At 42.1% G+C, this 19,580-nt stretch overlaps 1 protein-coding gene across 1 annotated transcript in view; it reads left to right on the forward strand.

Moving 5' to 3' along the window:
* Nucleotides 1-19,580, forward strand: part of DNAH1 (dynein axonemal heavy chain 1) — a 691,978-nt gene that overhangs the window by 535,348 nt on the left and 137,050 nt on the right. The window contains exons 53-54 of the mRNA XM_053721084.1: nt 69-260; nt 6,914-7,024. Coding sequence (XP_053577059.1) covers nt 69-260; nt 6,914-7,024 — 303 coding nt within the window. The remainder of the gene's footprint in view (nt 1-68; nt 261-6,913; nt 7,025-19,580) is intronic.

Genomic DNA, 19,580 nt, shown 5'->3' on the forward strand with positions numbered 1-19,580 from the left:
GAAAATATTTCCAAGAGTATTACATTTACAAGCTTTGATTTTCTTGTTGTCTTTTTTTAAACCTGCAGATTCAAATGTGTGTGGAGATCCACCAGTCAGTAGCTGTCAAGTCCAAGCAATATCTAGCAGAGCTCTCCCGGCACAATTACATCACACCCAAGAGTTACTTGGAGCTGCTCGGTGTCTACTCTAAACTTATTGCAAAGAAGCTGCTTGAGATAAAAACAGCCAAGGACAGAATGAAAACTGGTCTGGACAAGGTTAGTAAAGGGGACAATCAGCCCTTCCTTAAAGGGATACTAAACCCAGTTTCTTCTGTTAAGTGTGATCAGTCCACGGGTCATCATTACTTCTGGGATATTACTCCTCCCCAACAGGAAGTGCAAGAGGATTCACCCAGCAGAGCTGCATATAGCTCCTCCCCTCTACGTCACTCCCAGTCATTCTCTTGCACCCAACGACTAGATAGGATGTGTGAGAGGACTATGGTGATTATACTTAGTTTTATATCTTCAATCAAAAGTTTGTTATTTTAAAATAGCACCGGAGTGTGTTATTATCTCTCTGGCAGAGTTTGAAGAAGAATCTACCAGAGTTTTTGTTATGATTTTAGCCGGAGTAGTTAAGATCATATTGCTGTTTCTCGGCCATCTGAGGAGAGGTAAACTTCAGATCAGGGGACAGCGGGCAGATGAATCTGCATAGAGGTATGTAGCAGTTTTTATTTTCTGACAATGGAATTGATGAGAAAATCCTGCCATACCGATATAATGTCATGTATGTATACTTTACACTTCAGTATTCTGGGGAATGGTACTTCACTAGAATTACACTGTAAGAAATACATAAAGCTGTTTAATAACTAGAGATTATGTTTAACGTTTTTGCTGGAATGTAAAATCGTTTTCATTTACTGAGGTACTGAGTGAATAAATGTTTGGGCACTATTTTTCCACTTGGCAGTTGCTTAATCTGTTTTTCTGACAGTTTCTGTTCTCCCTCACTGCTGTGTGTGAGGGGGAGGGGCCGTTTTTTTGGCGCTTTTACTACGCATCAAATATTTCAGTCAGCAACTCATTGTATTCCCTGCATGATCCGGTTCATCTCTACAGAGCTCAGGGGTCTTCAAAACTTATTTTGAGGGAGGTAATTTCTCTCAGCAGAGCTGTGAGAATTATAGTTTGACTGAGATAAAAAACGTTTATTCTGTAATTTGTTTCCTGCTTTCAGAATTTGTTATCTTTGCTAATGGGATTAAACCTTTGCTAAAGTTGTGTTGTTTACAAGGATTGAGGCTATAACTGTTTCAATTTATTAATTTTCAACTGTCATAGATCTTCTGTGCTTCTTAAAGGCACAGTACGTTTTAATATTATTCTAATTGAATTGTATTTCCAAGTTGCAAGTTTATTTGCTAGTGTGTTAGACATGTCTGATTCAGAGGATGATACCTGTGTCATTTGTTGCAATGCCAAAGTGGAGCCCAATAGAAATTTATGTACTAACTGTATTGATGCTACTTTAAATAAAAGTCAATCTGTACAAATTGAACAAATTTCACCAAACAACGAGGGGAGAGTTATGCCGACTAACTGGCCTCACGTGTCAGTACCTACATCTCCCGCTCAGAGGGAGGTGCGTGATATTGTAGCGCCGAGTACATCTGGGCGGCCATTACAAATCACATTACAGGATATGGCTACTGTTATGACTGAGGTTTTGGCTAAATTACCAGAACTAAGAGGTAAGCGTGATCACTCTGGGGTGAGAACAGAGTGTGCTGATAATATTAGGGCCATGTCAGACACTGCGTCACAGGTGGCAGAACATGAGGACAGAGAACTTCATTCTGTGGGTGACGGTTCTGATCCAAACAGACTGGATTCAGATATTTCAAATTTTAAATTTAAACTGGAAAACCTCCGTGTATTACTAGGGGAGGTGTTAGCGGCTCTGAATGATTGTAACACAGTTGCAATACCAGAGAAAATGTGTAGGTTGGATAAATATTTTGCGGTACCGACGAGTACTGAGGTTTTTCCTATACCTAAGAGACTTACTGAAATTGTTACTAAGGAGTGGGATAGACCCGGTGTGCCGTTCTCACCCCCTCCGATATTTAGAAAAATGTTTCCAATAGACGCCACCACAAGGGACTTATGGCAAAAGGTCCCTAAGGTGGAGGGAGCAGTTTCTACCTTAGCTAAGCGTACCACTATCCCGGTGGAGGATAGCTGTGCTTTTTCAGATCCAATGGATAAAAAGTTAGAGGGTTACCTTAAGAAAATGTTTGTTCAACAAGGTTTTATATTGCAACCCCTTGCATGCATTGCGCCGATCACGGCTGCAGCGGCATTCTGGATTGAGTCTCTGGAAGAGAACATTGGTTCAGCTACTCTGGACGACATTACGGACAGGCTTAGAGTCCTTAAACTAGCTAATTCATTCATTTCGGAGGCCGTAGTACATCTTACTAAACTTACGGCGAAGAATTCAGGATTCGCCATTCAGGCACGCAGGGCGCTGTGGCTAAAATCCTGGTCAGCTGATGTTACTTCTAAGTCTAAATTGCTTAATATACCTTTCAAAGGGCAGACCTTATTCGGGCCCGGGTTGAAAGAGATTATCGCTGACATTACAGGAGGTAAAGGCCATGCCCTGCCTCAGGACAAAGCCAAAGCCAAGACTAGACAGTCTAGTTTTCGTTCCTTTCGTAATTTCAAAGCTGGAGCAGCATCAACTCCCTCTGCACCAAAACAGGAAGGAGCTGTTGCTCGCTACAGACAAGGCTGGAAACCTAACCAGTCCTGGAACAAGGGCAAGCAGACTAGGAAACCTGCTGCTGCCCCTAAAACAGCATGAATTGAGGGCCCCCGATCCGAGATCGGATCTAGTGGGGGGCAGACTTTCTCTCTTCGCCCAGGCTTGGGCAAGAGATGTTCAGGATCCCTGGGCGCTAGAGATAATATCTCAGGGATACCTTCTGGACTTCAAATACTCTCCTCCAAGAGAGAGATTTCATCTGTCAAGATTGTCAACAATCCAGACAAAGAAAGAGGCGTTTCTACGCTGCGTACAAGAGCTCTTGTTAATGGGAGTAATCCATCCAGTTCCACGATCGGAACAGGGACAGGGGTTTTACTCAAATCTGTTTGTGGTTCCCAAAAAAGAGGGAACTTTCAGACCAATCCTGGACTTAAAGATCCTAAACAAATTCCTAAGAGTTCCATCGTTCAAGATGGAGACTATTCGGACAATTTTACCTATGATCCAAGAGGGTCAGTACATGACCACTGTAGATTTAAAAGATGCTTACCTTCACATACCGATTCACAAAGAGCATTATCGGTACCTAAGGTTTGCCTTCCTAGACAGGCATTACCAGTTTGTGGCTCTTCCATTCGGATTGGCTACAGCTCCAAGAATCTTCACAAAGGTTCTGGGTGCTCTTCTGGCGGTACTAAGACCGCGGGGAATCTCGGTAGCTCCATACCTAGACGACATTCTGATACAAGCTTCAAGCTTTCAAACTGCCAAGTCTCATACAGAGTTAGTGCTGGCATTTCTAAGGTCACATGGATGGAAGGTGAACGAAAAGAAAAGTTCACTCGTTCCACTCACAAGAGTTCCCTTCCTGGGGACTCTTATAGATTCTGTAGAAATGAAGATTTACCTGACAGAGGACAGGCTAACAAGACTTCAAAGTTCTTGCCGCACCCTTCATTCCATTCAACACCCGTCAGTGGCTCAATGCATGGAGGTAATCGGCTTAATGGTAGCGGCAATGGACATAGTACCCTTTGCACGCTTACACCTCAGACCACTGCAACTGTGCATGCTAAGTCAGTGGAATGGGGATTACTCAGACTTATCCCCTTCTCTGAATCTGGATCAAGAGACCAGAAATTCTCTTCTATGGTGGCTTTCTCGGCCACATCTGTCCAGGGGGATGCCATTCAGCAGACCAGACTGGACACTTGTAACAACAGACGCCAGCCTTCTAGGTTGGGGTGCCGTCTGGAATTCTCTGAAGGCTCAGGGACAATGGAGTCAGGAGGAGAGTCTCCTGCCAATAAACATTCTGGAATTGAGAGCAGTTCTCAATGCCCTCCTGGCTTGACCCCAGTTGACAACTCGGGGGTTCATCAGGTTTCAGTCGGACAACATCACGACTGTAGCTTACATCAACCATCAGGGAGGGACAAGAAGCTCCCTAGCTATGATGGAAGTATCAAAGATAATTCTCTGGGCAGAGTCTCACTCTTGCCACCTGTCAGCAATCCACATCCCGGGAGTGGAGAACTGGGAGGCGGATTTCTTAAGTCGTCAGACTTTTCATCCGGGGGAGTGGGAACTTCATCCGGAGGTCTTTGCCCAAATACTTCGACGTTGGGGCAAACCAGAGATAGATCTCATGGCGTCTCGACAGAACGCCAAGCTTCCTCGTTACGGGTCCAGATCCAGGGATCCAGGAGCAGTCCTGATAGATGCTCTGACAGCACCTTGGGACTTCAGGATGGCTTACGTGTTTCCACCCTTCCCGTTGCTTCCGCGATTGATTGCCAGAATCAAACAAGAGAGAGCATCAGTGATTCTAATAGCACCTGCGTGGCCACGCAGGACTTGGTATGCAGACCTGGTGGACATGTCATCCTGTCCACCTTGGTCTCTACCTCTGAAACAGGACCTTCTGATACAGGGTCCCTTCAAACATCAAAATCTAACTTCTCTGAAGCTGACTGCTTGGAAATTGAACGCTTGATTTTATCAAGACGTGGGTTTTCTGAGTCAGTTATTGATACCTTAATACAGGCTAGGAAACCTGTTACCAGAAAGATTTACCATAAGATATGGCGTAAATACCTATATTGGTGTGAATCCAAAGGTTACTCTTGGAGTAAGGTTAGGATTCCTAGGATATTGTCTTTTCTACAAGAAGGTTTAGAAAAGGGTTTATCTGCTAGTTCATTAAAGGGACAGATCTCAGCTCTGTCCATTCTGTTACACAAACGTCTGTCAGAAGTTCCTGACGTCCAGGCTTTTTGTCAGGCTTTGACCAGGATTAAGCCTGTGTTTAAAACTGTTGCTCCACCATGGAGTTTAAACCTTGTTCTTAATGTTTTACAGGGCGTTCCGTTTGAACCCCTTCATTCCATTGATATAAAGTTGTTATCTTGGAAAGTTCTATTTTTAATGGCTATTTCCTCGGCTCGAAGAGTCTCTGAATTATCAGCCTTACATTGTGATTCTCCTTATTTGATTTTTCATTCGGATAAGGTAGTCCTGCGTACTAAACCTGGGTTCTTACCTAAGGTAGTTACTAACAGGAATATCAATCAAGAGATTGTTGTTCCTTCTTTATGCCCAAATCCTTCTTCAAAGAAGGAACGTCTACTGCACAACCTGGATGTAGTCCGTGCTCTAAAATTTTACTTACAGGCAACTAAGGAATTTCGACAAACGTCTTCTCTGTTTGTCATTTACTCTGGGCAGAGGAGAGGTCAAAAAGCTTCCGCTACCTCTCTTTCTTTTTGGCTTCGTAGCATAATTCGTTTAGCTTATGAGACTGCTGGACAGCAGCCTCCTGAAAGAATTACAGCTCATTCTACTAGAGCTGTGGCTTCCACTTGGGCCTTCAAGAATGAGGCCTCTGTTGAACAGATTTGCAAGGCTGCAACTTGGTCTTCGCTTCATACTTTTTCCAAATTTTACAAATTTGACACTTTTGCTTCATCGGAGGCTATTTTTGGGAGAAAGGTTCTTCAGGCAGTGGTTCCTTCTGTATAAAGAGCCTGCCTATCCCTCCCGTCATCCGTGTACTTTTGCTTTGGTATTGGTATCCCAGAAGTAATGATGACCCGTGGACTGATCACACTTAACAGAAGAAAACATAATTTATGCTTACCTGATAAATTCCTTTCTTCTGTAGTGTGATCAGTCCACGGCCCGCCCTGTTTTTAAGGCAGGTAAATATTTTTTAATTTATACTCCAGTCACCACTTCACCCTTGGCTTTTCCTTTCTCGTTGGTCCTTGGTCGAATGACTGGGAGTGACGTAGAGGGGAGGAGCTATATGCAGCTCTGCTGGGTGAATCCTCTTGCACTTCCTGTTGGGGAGGAGTAATATCCCAGAAGTAATGATGACCCGTGGACTGATCACACTACAGAAGAAAGGAATTTATCAGGTAAGCATAAATTATGTTTTTTTTTTTCATGATTTGGATAGAGCATGCAGTCTTAAGCAACTTTCTAATTTACTTGTATTATCATTTTTTTATTTGTTCTCTTAGTACCTTTATTTGAAAAGCAAGAACTAAAGCTTAGAAACCAGCCCATTTTAGGTTCAGCACCTGGGTACTGTTTGTTGATTGGTAGCTAAATGTTGCCACCAATCAGCAAACGCTATCCAGGAATCTGAACCAAAAATGGGCCAGCTTCTAAGCTTTCATTCCTGCTTTTTCAAAAAAAGATACCAAGAGAATGAAGAAAATTGATAATATGAGTAAATTAGAAAGTTACTTAACATTGCTGATCTATCCAAATCATAAAATAAAAATTTGGGTTTAGTATCCCTTTAATACAAGGCTTGGGGAGTCGTATTCCCTAGTCTACATATTTTTTCCTGAAGTTTCTTTTTCTGTTGTTATTATTATTATATTTACTATAATTTTTACCATCTCATCTTTTATGCCGTTTTCTTTTAGTTCTTGTAAACATTCTTCCATTTCTTCTCCAACTTTCATCTTTTTTTTAAAAAAAATTACTAATTTAATTATATTTTATTATTACTTTTATCATTTGTAATTTATCTATTTTTCTAACCCTTCACTTTCTCACATTTACATATATATATATATATATATATATATATATATATATATATATATACAAATGTGTCTCTATTCCTCTTTAGCTCCTTCATACAGCTGAAGATGTTGTGAAGATGCAGGAGGAATTAGAGACGATGCGCCCCCTATTGGAGGAAGCAGTAAGGGACACTGTGTTCACCATGCAAAAGATAGAGGTATACTTTCACTCCTGCAATAAAGTCTGTACACACATTCTGCCTTTCATTTGTGTCTCTGTTGACTGTAACTAAGATGTCCCGGCCCTGTCTCTGGTACTCCGATACCCATCATATGGCAACATACTACCCAACATTTCCCAGAGGTTTCCTGGGGAGATGTGGGCAGTGGCTCACTAGTGTGGCAGAGCCACCATGTGCCATTGGTGTGGTTGGACGGTGGCTGGATTGCCGTGATATTTGACCTGACTGGCCAAGGGAGGTGGTTGGCAGACGTCCTGAACCATGATAACTCCATTACTATTGTGATTTATGCCAGAAATGCTTTGCAACATTTTGTGATTAGCACGTTATCACTGGCTATTCTAATCAATTGTACATTGCTTAATATTTGAAAAGGCTAATAGCTGTACAAGGCTCAGAAATCCTGATGAATTCCGATGGCGGTGCAGTTTGTCCTTGTACAAGTAAAGTTAAACTGTGACATTGTGCTCTTTTCCATGAGATTTCACAATTTCTCCATTTAAAATGGACATGAAATTCCAAATTTTTCTTTCATGATTCAGACAGAGCATATAATTTGAAACAACTTTCCATTGAATTTCTATTGTCACATATGATTAATTTTCTTGTCATCCTTTGTTGAAGAATCAGCAATGCACTACTTGGAGCTAGCTGAACACATTGGGTGAACCAATGACAGAAGGCATATATGTTCAGACACCAATCAGCAGCTAGCGCTCAGTCGATTAGTTTTCAACAAAGAATACCAAAAGAACAAAGCAAATTAAATAATAAAAATAATTTGAAAGGTTGTTTAAAATTGTATTCTCTGTCTGAATAATGAAAGAAAAAACTGTGGGTTTCATGTCTTGCTCTGTTGGTGCTCTCTTATTCTGTAAGTGTTTTCCAGTCAGTAAAATTATTTCCAGTTTGTTAAAAAGACCTCTTCATAGATTTCTAATGGTTGTTAAAGGAACAGTCTACTTGAAAAATGGTATTGTTTAAAAAAATAATATAATCTCTTTATTATGCATTCCCTAGTTTTGCATAACCAACACGGTTATATTAATATACTTTTTACCTCTGTGATTACCTTGTATCTAAGCTTCGGCAGACTGCCCCTTATCTCAGTTATTTTGACAGACTTAGATTTTAGCCAATCAGTGCTGACTCCAAATAACTCCAATGAGCACAATGTTATCTATATAACACACATGAACAAGTACTGTCTAATTGTGAAAAAAAAGTCAAACTGCACTGAGATAAGAGGCGGCTTTCAAAGGTTTAGAAATCAGTTTGAGCCTACCTAGGTTAAGCTTTAAAAAAAGAATATCGAGAGAACAAAGCAAATTTGATGATAAAAGTAAAATAGAAAGTGGATTACAATTGCATGCACTATCTGAATCATTCAAGTGTAATTTTAAGAAGACTGTCCCTTTAAGTCATGAATGTTCCAATCCATCAGGAAACTTGGCTCTTGAATGATTCCTAGTGGTTTCAGTACAAATTATTTTGTCAGATACTTTGTCTGAATTGCATTCCTCTTTTTACAAGTGCTCAGTAAAAATCATAAAGCAATGTTGGTGTTTTATTTATCTATTTCAAGGAAATTCTAATCAGTGAAAAATCAATTTGGAAAATCTAATGAATATGTAAACATATGAAAACAAGCAAAACCCTGTAAGTTATGGGTATTATATTATTTCAACATTTAAATATAATACTTATATGCTAAATCTATTGATGCAGCATAACTGCAAAAAGCTGACATGAAAATATCACCTGAACATCTCTTTGTAAACAATGGAAGATATTTTACCTCACAATTTCTTCAGCTCACCAGAGTAAGTGTTTTGTGAACAGTTATACTTCAGCTGATGTCAAGCTGCAAGTTTAAAAAAACAAAACACAATAGCCAATCAGCATCAGCAGTGCTGAGGTAATGCTTTGCCTTTGCTGTGATCTCATGAGATTTCCACTGAAATCTCATGAGATCACAGCAAAGGCAAAGCGAAATTTCATATAACTTACTTAAACTGAATAGGGAAATAACATGACTGTGCCTGCACATGTCAGATACACACTCCTTTGCAAGTCCTGGGACAAGCATCCTGACTGGCTGCTTAATGTCTCTTTACAGTGGAGTGTGAATACTTAGGAAATTTGAGATAAAATGTCTTTCTTTTTTTACATAGAGATGTTCAGTTGACTTTTTCCAGTCAGCTTTTTACAGCTATGCTGCATCACTTTCAAGTGCTTTAACATTTAGGTATCATGTTCCTTTAAATGATCCTTTTTAGTTTCTTAATTAACCTTTTATGAAATTCACATAAGTTTGAGAAAATGAATGAGAAAATCCTGCAAAAAGCCAGAGGTAATTACATAGAAGTAAAAAAAAAAAAAAAAAAAGACTCTCAAGTCCATCAAGTTCAGCTTTTCACACACTCTCTACTAATGATCTAAACAACGTCCAAAAAAAAAACTAAACTGAAGTGATTTCCAATTGTTCCTCAAAAGGAATAGTAATCAGAATCCTTATTATATAAACAAACTAATATACTTTACTGTTATATTCCTAACTACCTACTGTAGCTTTGCCAAACTATCATATAGTGAATCTGCTAAAATAACCTCATTATGCAGATAATCTTATATTCTTATTACTCTTACTGTAAAGAACCCCTTACGCTGATGTAGGTGAAATCCCTGTTCCTCATGTCTCAATGGATACCTCCTGTCCTTTGTCCTATTGATTAACAGGTCAACGGATAATTGCGTATATGGGTCCTGTATATATTTGTATAAAGTAAGTGTACCACCTTGGAGACTATTTTTTTCTTTCTAATGATGCGGTGAGTCCACAGATCATCTAATTGCTATTGGGAATATCACTCCTGCCCAGCAGGAAGCGGCAAAGAGCACCACAGCAAAGCTGTTAAATATCACCTCCCTTCCCTCCAACCCCAGTCATTCTCTTTGCCTACGTTAAGAGCCATGTCAGTCCATGTCAGTTTCTTCAGTAGAGCAGTGGTGACTTTTAAGCAATGGGAACTTGTGGGGTACAATTCTCACTGCGCCTCCCATGTAGTTAATGCTGCCCTAATATGGAAAGCCTGAGTAAGATTACTCAGTCTTTATCTCTTTTCTTTTTAATGACACGATGAGTCCACAGATCATCTAAATTACTAATGGGATATTCACCTCCTGGTCAGCAGGAGGCGGCAAAGAGCACCACAGCCAAGCTGTTAAATATCACCTCCCTTCACTCCCAACCCAGTCATTCTCTTTGCCTACATTAGTGATAGGATGTGGTAAAGTGAGGTGTTAGTTATGATTCTTCAATCAAGAGTTTATTGTTTTTAAAGTGGTACAGGATTGTGCTGCTTTGTCCTAGGGTGTAGCCATAGTCCATATCAGTCTCTTCAGTAGAGCAGTGGTGGCTTTAGAGCAATGGGAACTTGTGGGACATAATTCCCACTGCACCTCTCATGTATTCTTGCTGCCCTAAATCCTTTAGTCTGAGGTAATTAATTACTCAGCATGTTATTCTCCACAGATCGATGTGAGGGAGAGGACCTCTCAAGCCTGTGAGCTGCCTTGCTGTCAGGCAGAAGTAGAGGTAAGTGCTACTTTAATTTTCCTGAGGTACATTAAGAAAGAAGGACTCATAAAGAAGTGAGCACACTTTTACTCAACATAAAGAGCACAGGAAAGGAGGTGGCACTTTATGTTAGGGACACAGTAAACTCTCCTGGGCTGGAGAGGACTTATGACAGTGTTACATTGCAGGCATTGGGGCTGGAGAAAGGCTAATATCATAGCTATGGTGGTTGTACACATTATATTTGCAAAATGATTAACGGGTAATTTTTTTGCTAATGGTAACGCCCATGATGGGCGGATCTTACTGAGTTGTGCGCCACTTTAGTTGCACCTCAGTCTGGGAGACATTAGGAAGAAAGTTTGTCAGGTCTAGTGTATGGTCCGTGCAGAGCATGTGTTTCTAGGACCGGAGTTTAAATTCCTCTTCAGCAGCGCTAAACGGATCGTCTAAAGCTGAATGCAGGGGAGGATTAACTGGTTACCAGTCAGGTAGGAGCACTTCAGCAGGGTAGCTGAGGTGCAAAGGTGTATTACTTTACTCAATTGTAGATTGCTAAATTGAACAGTCTGCAGTAAAAAAACTTATTGTTTTAAATTTAAATAGACAGTAACAGTTTTTCATTTTATTTTTTTTTAGATAAATTTAAAAAAAATTATTGGATTGTCCGATGCTATCAGGACAGAAACTTCTTTGGATGAAATCCAAGATAGGATAAAAGCTCTTAAACTAGCTAATTCCTTTATAATGGATGCTTCCCTTCAAGTTATCAAACTGGGAGCAAAGATTTTGGGTTTCTCAATTCTAGCTCGCAGAGCCTTATGGTTAAAACCGTGGTCTGCGGATGATTCCTCTAAGTCTAAGCTTCTGGCTATTTCTTACAAGGGGAAGACCTTATTTGGACCTGGTCTGACGGAAATTATCTCTGATATCACGGGAGTTTAAGGGTCATCTTCTCCCTCAAGATAAGAGAAACAAACAAAAAGGTCAACAGAGTAATTTTTGTTCATTTCGAAATGTCAAGGGAAATTATTCCTCTTCCGCTTCCAAGCAGGAACAATCTAAACCTGCATGGAGACCCAATCAGTCTTGGAATATGGGAAAACAATCTAAGAAGCCTGCTATTGAATCCAAGACAGCATGAAAGGCATGCCCCCAATCCGGGACCGGATCTGGTAGGGGGCAGACTTTCTTTCTTCGCTCAGGCTTGGGTTTGAGATGTTCAGGATCTCTGGGCAATATAAATAGTGTCCCAGGGATACAAACTAGAGTTCAAAAGTTTTCCTCCCAGAGGCAGGTTTCTACTTTCAAGATTATCGGCAGACCAGACGAAGAGAGAGGCGTTCTTACACTGCATAGGAGACCTCTCCGCCATGGTAGTGATTGTTCCCGTTCCAGTACAGGAACAGGGTCGGGGTTTTTATTCCAATCTGTTTGTGTTTCCCAAAAAAGAGGCAACCTTCGGACCAATTTTAGATCTCAAGGATCTAAACAAATTTCTCAGGGTACCGTCCTTCAAGATGGAAACTACTTGTTCCATTCTTCCCTTGATCCAAGAGGGTCAATTTATGACAACAGTGGATTTAAAGGACGAGTACCTACATGTTCCTATTCACAGGGATAATCACAAGTTCCTAAGGTTTGCCTTTCTGGACAAACACTTCCAGTTTGTGGCTCTTCCTTTCGGTCTTGCCACAGCTTCCAGAATTTTCGCAAAGGTTCTGGGATCGCTGTTGGCGGTGCTTCTGTCACGGGGCACTGCAGTGGCGCCCTATCTGGACGACATTCTAGTCCAGGCGCCATCCTTTCAACAAACAGGATCCCACACGGACATGGTGTTATCCTTCCTACGACAATCTCACGGGTGGAAGGTAAATTTGGAAAAGAGTTCCTTAGTCCCAAATACAAGGGTAACTTTCTTGGGAACCATAATAGATTCCCTGTCTATGAAGATTTTTCTGACAGAAGTCAGGAAATCAAAGATTATCAATACTTGTTTAGTCCTTCAGTCCACTCCTCAGCCATCACTGGCTCAGTGCATGGAGGTAATCGGGCTGATGGTGGCGGCAATGAACATCATCCCGTTTGCTCGGTTCCACCTCAGACCTCTGCAGTTAAGCATGCTCAGGCAATGGAACAGAGATTATGTGCATTTGTCTCCTCAAATACTACTGGAGCAGGAGACAAGGGATTCTCTTCAATGGTGGTTGTCTCTGGATAATCTCTCCCAGGGAACCTGCTTTCACAGACCTTCTTGGGTGATTGTGACAACAGACGCCAGCCTTCTAGGGTGGGGAGCAGTCTGGGGCTCCCTAAAGGCTCAGGGAGTTTTAACTTAGTCAGAGTCTGTTCTTCCTATAAACATTCTGGAACTGAGAGCAATCTTCAATGCTCTTCTGGCCTTGCCCCACTTTGCCTCGGTCCGGTTTATCAGGTTCCAGTCGGACAACATAACTTCAGTGGCTTACATCAATCATCAGGGAGGAACGAGGAGTTCCTTAGCGATTACCGAGGTAGCCAAAATAATCCAGTGCGCAGAAGCCCACTCTTGCTGTCTGTCGGCAATCCACATCCCAGGGGTGGACAACTGGGAGGCGGATTTCCTGAGCAGGCAGACCTTTCATCCAGGGGAGTTGGAACTCCATCCGGAAGTGTTCTCCAACCTGATTCTCAACTGGGATCAGCCAGAATTGGATCTCATGGAATCCCGACAGAATGCCAAGCTCCTGAGATACGGGTCGAGGTCCAGGGACCCCCAGGCGGAGCTGATAGATGCTCTGGCGGTCCCTTGGACCTTCAGTCTAGCATACCTATTTCCTCTGTTTGCTCTTCTTTCTCGGGTCATTGCTCGAATCAAGCAGGAGAGGGCATCGGTGATCATCATAGCACCGGCATGGCCTCGCAGGATTTAGTATGCAGATCTGGTGGACATGGCATCTCTGCCACCTTGGAGACTTCCGTTGAGGAAGGACCTTCTAATACAGGGACCCTTCCTTCACCCAAATCTAGTTTCTCTGAAGCTGACTGCTTGGAGATTGAACGCTTAATTTTATCCAAGCTGGGTGTTTCTGACTCGGTCATAGAGATCATGATTCAGGCTTGTAAGCCTGTCACTAGAAAGATTTACCATAAGATATGGCATAAATATCTCTACTGGTGTGAATTCAAGGGTTTCTTATAGAGTAGAGTTAGGATTCCAAGATTTATGTCCTTTCTCCAAGAGGGTTTGGAGAAAGGATTATCGACAAGTTCCCTAAAGGGTCAAATCTCTGCCTTATCTATTTTGTTACACAAACGTCTGACAGAGGTTCCAAATGTACAATCTTTTTGTCAGGCCTTGGTCAGGATCAGACCTGTGTTCAAACCAGTTACTCCTCCATGGAGTCTGAATTTAGTTCTTAAGGTTCTTCAAGTGGTTCTGTTTGAGCCTATGCATTCCTTAGATATTAAGATGTTATCTTAGAAAGTTTTATTTCTTGTTGCTATTTCTTCTGCTCGGAGAGTGTCAGAGCTCTCGGCATTGCAGTACGAGTCCCCTTACCTTATTTTTCATTCTGACAAGGTAGTTCTACATACTAAATTAGGATTTCTTCCTAAAGTAGTTTCTGATCGGAACATTAATCTCCTGATTGTTGTTCCTTCTTTGTGTCCTAATCCTACTTCTCAGAAAGAACAACTTCTGCACAATTTGGACGTGGTTCGTGCTTTTAAGTTTTACCTGCAGGCGACTAAGGATTTTCGTCAGTCTTCTGCATTGGTTGTAGTTTTCTCAGGGAAACGTAAGGGACAGAAAGCTATGGCTACTTATCTTTCTTTTTGGCTAAAGAGTATCATACGTTTTGCATATGAGACTGCTGGACAGCAGCCTCCAGAGAGAGTTACGGCTCATTCCACGAGGGCTGTTTCTTCCTCATGGGCATTCAAAAATGAAGCTTCTGTGGAACAGATTTGCAAGGCTGCAACTTGGTCCTCTCAACACTTTTTCAAAATTCTACAAATTTGATACTTTTACCTCGGCTGAGGCCGCTTTTGGGAGTTAGGTTCTTCAAGCAGTGGTGCCTTCCTTTTAGGTTCCCTGTCTTGTCCCTCCCGTATCATCTGTGTACTCTAGCTTGGGTATTGATTCTCATTCGTAATTAAGATGATCCGTGTACTCATCGTTTCATTAAAAAGAAAAGAAAATGTATGCTTACCTGATAAATTTATTTATTTTTTGACACAATGAGTCCACGGCCCGCCCTGTTTTTTTTTTGTACGAGACAGATTGTTTGGTTTATAAACTTCAGACAACTCTGCACCTTGACTTCAGTCGAATGACTGGGTTGGGAGTGAAGGGAGGTGATATTTAACAGCTTGGCTTTGGTGCTCTTTGCCGCCTCCTGCTGACCAGGAGGTGAATATCCCATTAGTAATTAAGATGATTTGTGGACTCATCGTGTCAAAAAAGAAATACATTTATTAGGTAAGCATACATTTTCTTTTTCCACAGGTCCATGTGAGGGAGCATGCCTCTCAAACCTAGTGAACTGCCTTGCTGCCTGGCAGAATTCATTGAGGTAAGTGTTATTTTTATTTTTCTGGGCTGCATACAGGAAAAAGATGACACTTTACTGTTTATTTCAATGGGGCACTAATATATGGCCTCACATTAATGAGTTATCTAAGGCAGTGGTGCAGGCACTGTGAACGAGGAGATAGGCTGAGTTTAAAGGTGGTGTGTTTTTACTTGCTTTCAGTGTTTTTTTTTACCTCAGTGTAATCATGCCGGAGGTTAGTTCTGTTACGCCCATAATGGGCAGGGCTAGCTGACACGCTAAAATTCTCTATTGTGCGCTCTTCTCTTCACTTACTGTGTTCCTGAGGGGAGAGATTTTACTGCGGTTCCAGTCTTGTGTGCACGCTCGACAGACCTTGGGTGCAACGCTCCGGTTTGAGTCCGGAATCCATCTGATAGCTATTGGCTCCGGTTTTCCTGCATGGCAGGTAGGCACCTCAGCCAGAGCTAAGCTGAGGTGTAGAGGCTGTCCGGTGTGATTGATAAACTTTTTCTCACAACAGTAGACTTAAATAATTTTGCTGAAAATAAAGCAGTTTTCCTTTTTATATTCAAAGGGACAGTAACCTTTTTTGTGTTTGAACTTTTGATTAAAAATTAAGTACTTTTATTTTTAATTCTGGGTAAAGATGGACCAGGAGGCTTTGCAAAATGTTGCTTGTGCTTTATGATTTGATGCTAATGTTGAACCACCAATCCATTTCTGCTCCTCATGTATATTGAGAGAACATTAAATTACAGGGATAGACTTTTTAATTCTGAGCCAACATTGTCTAGGATGGATCCTGTTCTGGAGTCTACTGACAATGTTCAAGATATGCTGCAGCTTTCTCCTCAAGTGTCCCAAAATTTATCGTCCACACATGTAGTGCCCTGCGTTTCCTCTCTAGCTCCACCTGGAGTTGTGTTGCAAGACATTGCTACCCTCATGTCGTCTGCAGTATCTGATGTGCTGTCTGCTTTTCCCATGCTGCAAGGAAAGTGCAAGAGGAAATGTAAAGAGTCAGTGAATAAGGTGTCTGATGCAGTAGTGGCTATTCCGAATATTTCCTCCCAGAAGTCGGAGGAAGAGGATACTTTGGTAGCATCTGAGGGTGAAATCTCAGATTCAGACAGTGTAATTCCTTCTTCTGATGTTGAAGTTGTATCTTTCAGGTTTAACCTAGAACACCTCTGTTTGTTGCTTAAGGAGGTTTTGGTTACCTTGGACAACTCCGACACCACGGGCGTTGTCAATCCTAAGAAGTTCAGCAAGTTAAACAAGTATTTTGATGTACCTTCCATGGTAGAAGTTTTCCCTGTACCAGATCGGGCTACAGAGATTATTGCTAAGGAATGGGGGAGACTGGGTATTCCTTTTTCTCCATCCCATATCTTTAAAAAGATGTTTCCTATTGCTGACTCTATCAAGGAGTCTTGGCAGACGGTCCCCAAGGTGGAAGGGGCAATTTCCACCCTAGCTAAGAGAACCACTATTCCCATAGATGATAGTTGTTCCTTTAAGGATCCTATGGATAAGAAGTTGGAGGGATTACTCAAAAAGATGTATGTTCACCAGGGCTTACAATGGCAACCTGCAGTGTGCATCGCTACCGTCACTAGTTCGGCAGCATACTGGTTTGATGCGTTGTCTGATTCTATTCAGACAAACACTCCCCTTGACGAGATACAGGATAGGATCAAGGCTCTTAAGTTGGCTAGTTCCTTTATTACGGATGCTTCTCTACAGGTTATTAAGCTGGGAGCAAAGATTTCTGGGTTTGCTGTACTGGCCCGCAGAGCCTTATGGTTGAAATCCTGGTCTGCGGATGTTTTGTCTAAGTCTAAGCTTTTGGCGATTCCCTACAAGGGTAAGACCTTGTTTGGGCCGGGGTTGGTTGAAATTATTTCCGACATTACGGGAGGAAAGGGTCATTCCCTCCCTCAGGATAAGAGGAATAAGCAGAAGGGACATCAGAGTAATTTTTGTCCCTTTCGAAATTTCAAGGGTAAACCTTCCTCTCCCTCTACAATGCAGTAACAGTTCAAGCCTTTCTGGAGGTCCAACCAGCCATGAAACAAGGGAAAGCAATCTAAAAAGTCCACTGCTGACTCAAAGTCAGCATGAAGGGTCTGCCCCTGATCTAGGACCGGATCTGGTGGGGGGCAGACTTTCCTTCTTCGCTCAGGCTTGGGTTTGAGATGTTCAGGATCCCTGGGCGATAAACATTGTGTCCCAAGGTTACAAACTAGAGTTCAAGACCTTTCCTCCCAGGGGCAAGTTTCTGCTCTCAAGATTATCTGCAGACCAGATAAAAAGAAAGGCGTTCTTACACTGTGTTCGGGACCTTTCCGACCTGGGAGTGATAGCTCCTGTTCCAAGGCAGGAAGAGGGTCTGGAATTTTACTCCAATTTGTTTGTAGTTCCCAAAAAAGAGGGAACTTTCAAACCAATTCTAGATCTCAAAAGTCTAAACAATTTCCTTAGAGTACCATCCTTCAAGATGGAAACTGTTTGTTCCATTCTTCCCTTGGTTCAAGAGGGTCAATTCATGACAACAGTAGACTTAAATGTTGCATACCTGCATGTTCCCATCCACAGGGATCATCACAAGTTTCTGAGGTTCGCTTTTCTAGACAAACTCTTCCAGTTTGTGGCTCTTCCATTCGGGCCTTGCCACAGCTCCCAGAATTTGTTTTAAAAGTCCTGGGATCCCTGTTGGCGGTGCTCTGGTTGCGAGGCATTGCAGTGGCGCCTTATCTGGACGACATTCTGATTCAGGCGCCATCCTTTCAACAAGCGAACTCCCACACAGAGATGTTGTTATCCTTCCTTCGCTCTTACGGATGGAAGGTGAATCTGGGAAAGAGTTCCTTGAAGGGGCACTGAACCCAATTTTTTTATTTAATGATTTAGATAGAGCCTGCAATTTTAAACAACTTTCTAATTTACTTCTATTTTTATTTTTTCTAAGTTCTCTTGCTATCTTTATTTAAAAAAGAAGGAATCTAAGCTAAGGAGCCAGCAAATTTTTGGTTCAGAACCATGAACAGCACTATCAGCAAGGACAACTCAGTTTGTTCACCAAAAATGGGCCAGCATCTAAACTTGCATTCTTGCTTTTCAAATAAAGATACCAAGATAATGAATAAAATTTGATAATAGGAGTAAAGGAGTTGCCTAAAATTGCATGCTCTATCTGAATCACGAAAGAAAAAATCTGGGTTCAGTGTCCCTTTAATTCCAGCTACAAGGGTAGTTTTCTTGGGAACCATAATAGATTCCCTATCGATGAAAATATTTCTGACAGAGGTCAGAAAATGAAAGATCTTCAATTCTTGTCTGGCGCTTCAGTCCTCTCCTCGGCCATTAGTGGCTCAATGTTTGGAGGTAATCGGTCTGATGGTAGCTGCCAAGGACATCATTCTGTTTGCCCGTTTCCACTTCAGACCTCTGCAGTTATGCATGCTCAGACAATTGAATGGGGATTATGCGGATCTGTCTCAGAGATTACATCTTGATCAGGAGACAAGAGATTCTTTTCTTTGGTGGTTGTCTCAGGAGCATCTCTCCCAGGGAACCTGCCTCCACAGACCCACCTGGGTAATTGTGACAACGGATGTCAGCCTGCTGGGATGAGGAGCAGTCTGGGGTTCACTAAAGGCTCAAGGGACATGGACTCGGGAGGAGTCTGTTCTCCCCATAAACATTCTAGAGCTAAGGGCAATCTTCAATGCTCTTCTGGCCTGGCCTCAGTTAGCTTCAGCCCAGTTTATCATGTTTCAATCGGACAACATAACGTCAGTGGCTTACATCAACCATCAGGGAGGAACTCAGAGTTCCTTGGCCATGACAGACATAGCCAAGATTATGCAGTGGGCGGAGACCCACAACTACTGTCTATCTGCGATCCACATTTCAGGAGTGGACAATTGGGAAGCAGATTTTCTGAGCAGACAGACCTTTCACCCGGGAGAGTGGGAACTTCATCCGGAGGTGTTTGCCAAATTAGTTCTCAAATGGGGACAGCCGGACCTGGATCTCATGGCATCTCGTCAGAATGCCAAGCTCCCGAGGTATGGGTTGAGGGATCCTCAGGCGGTACTGATAGATGCCCTGGCGGTTCCTTGGAATTTCAGTCTAGCATACCTATTTCTTCTGTTCGCTCTCCTTCCTCGGGTCATTGCTCGAATCAAACAGGAGAGGGCGTCGGTGATCCTCATCGCAGTGGCGTGACCTCACAGGATCTGGTATGCAGACCTAGTGGCGATGTCATCTCTTCCACCTTGGAGACTTCCATTGAGGAAGGACCTTCTACTTCAAGGGCCCTTCCTTCATCCAAATCTAGTTTCTCTGAAGCTGACTGCTTGGGGATTGAACGCTTAATTTTATCTAAGCATGTTTTTTCTGAGTCGGT

Source organism: Bombina bombina, chromosome 7 (genome assembly GCF_027579735.1).
Source record: "Bombina bombina isolate aBomBom1 chromosome 7, aBomBom1.pri, whole genome shotgun sequence".
In the NCBI taxonomy this organism is placed as follows: domain Eukaryota; kingdom Metazoa; phylum Chordata; class Amphibia; order Anura; family Bombinatoridae; genus Bombina; species Bombina bombina.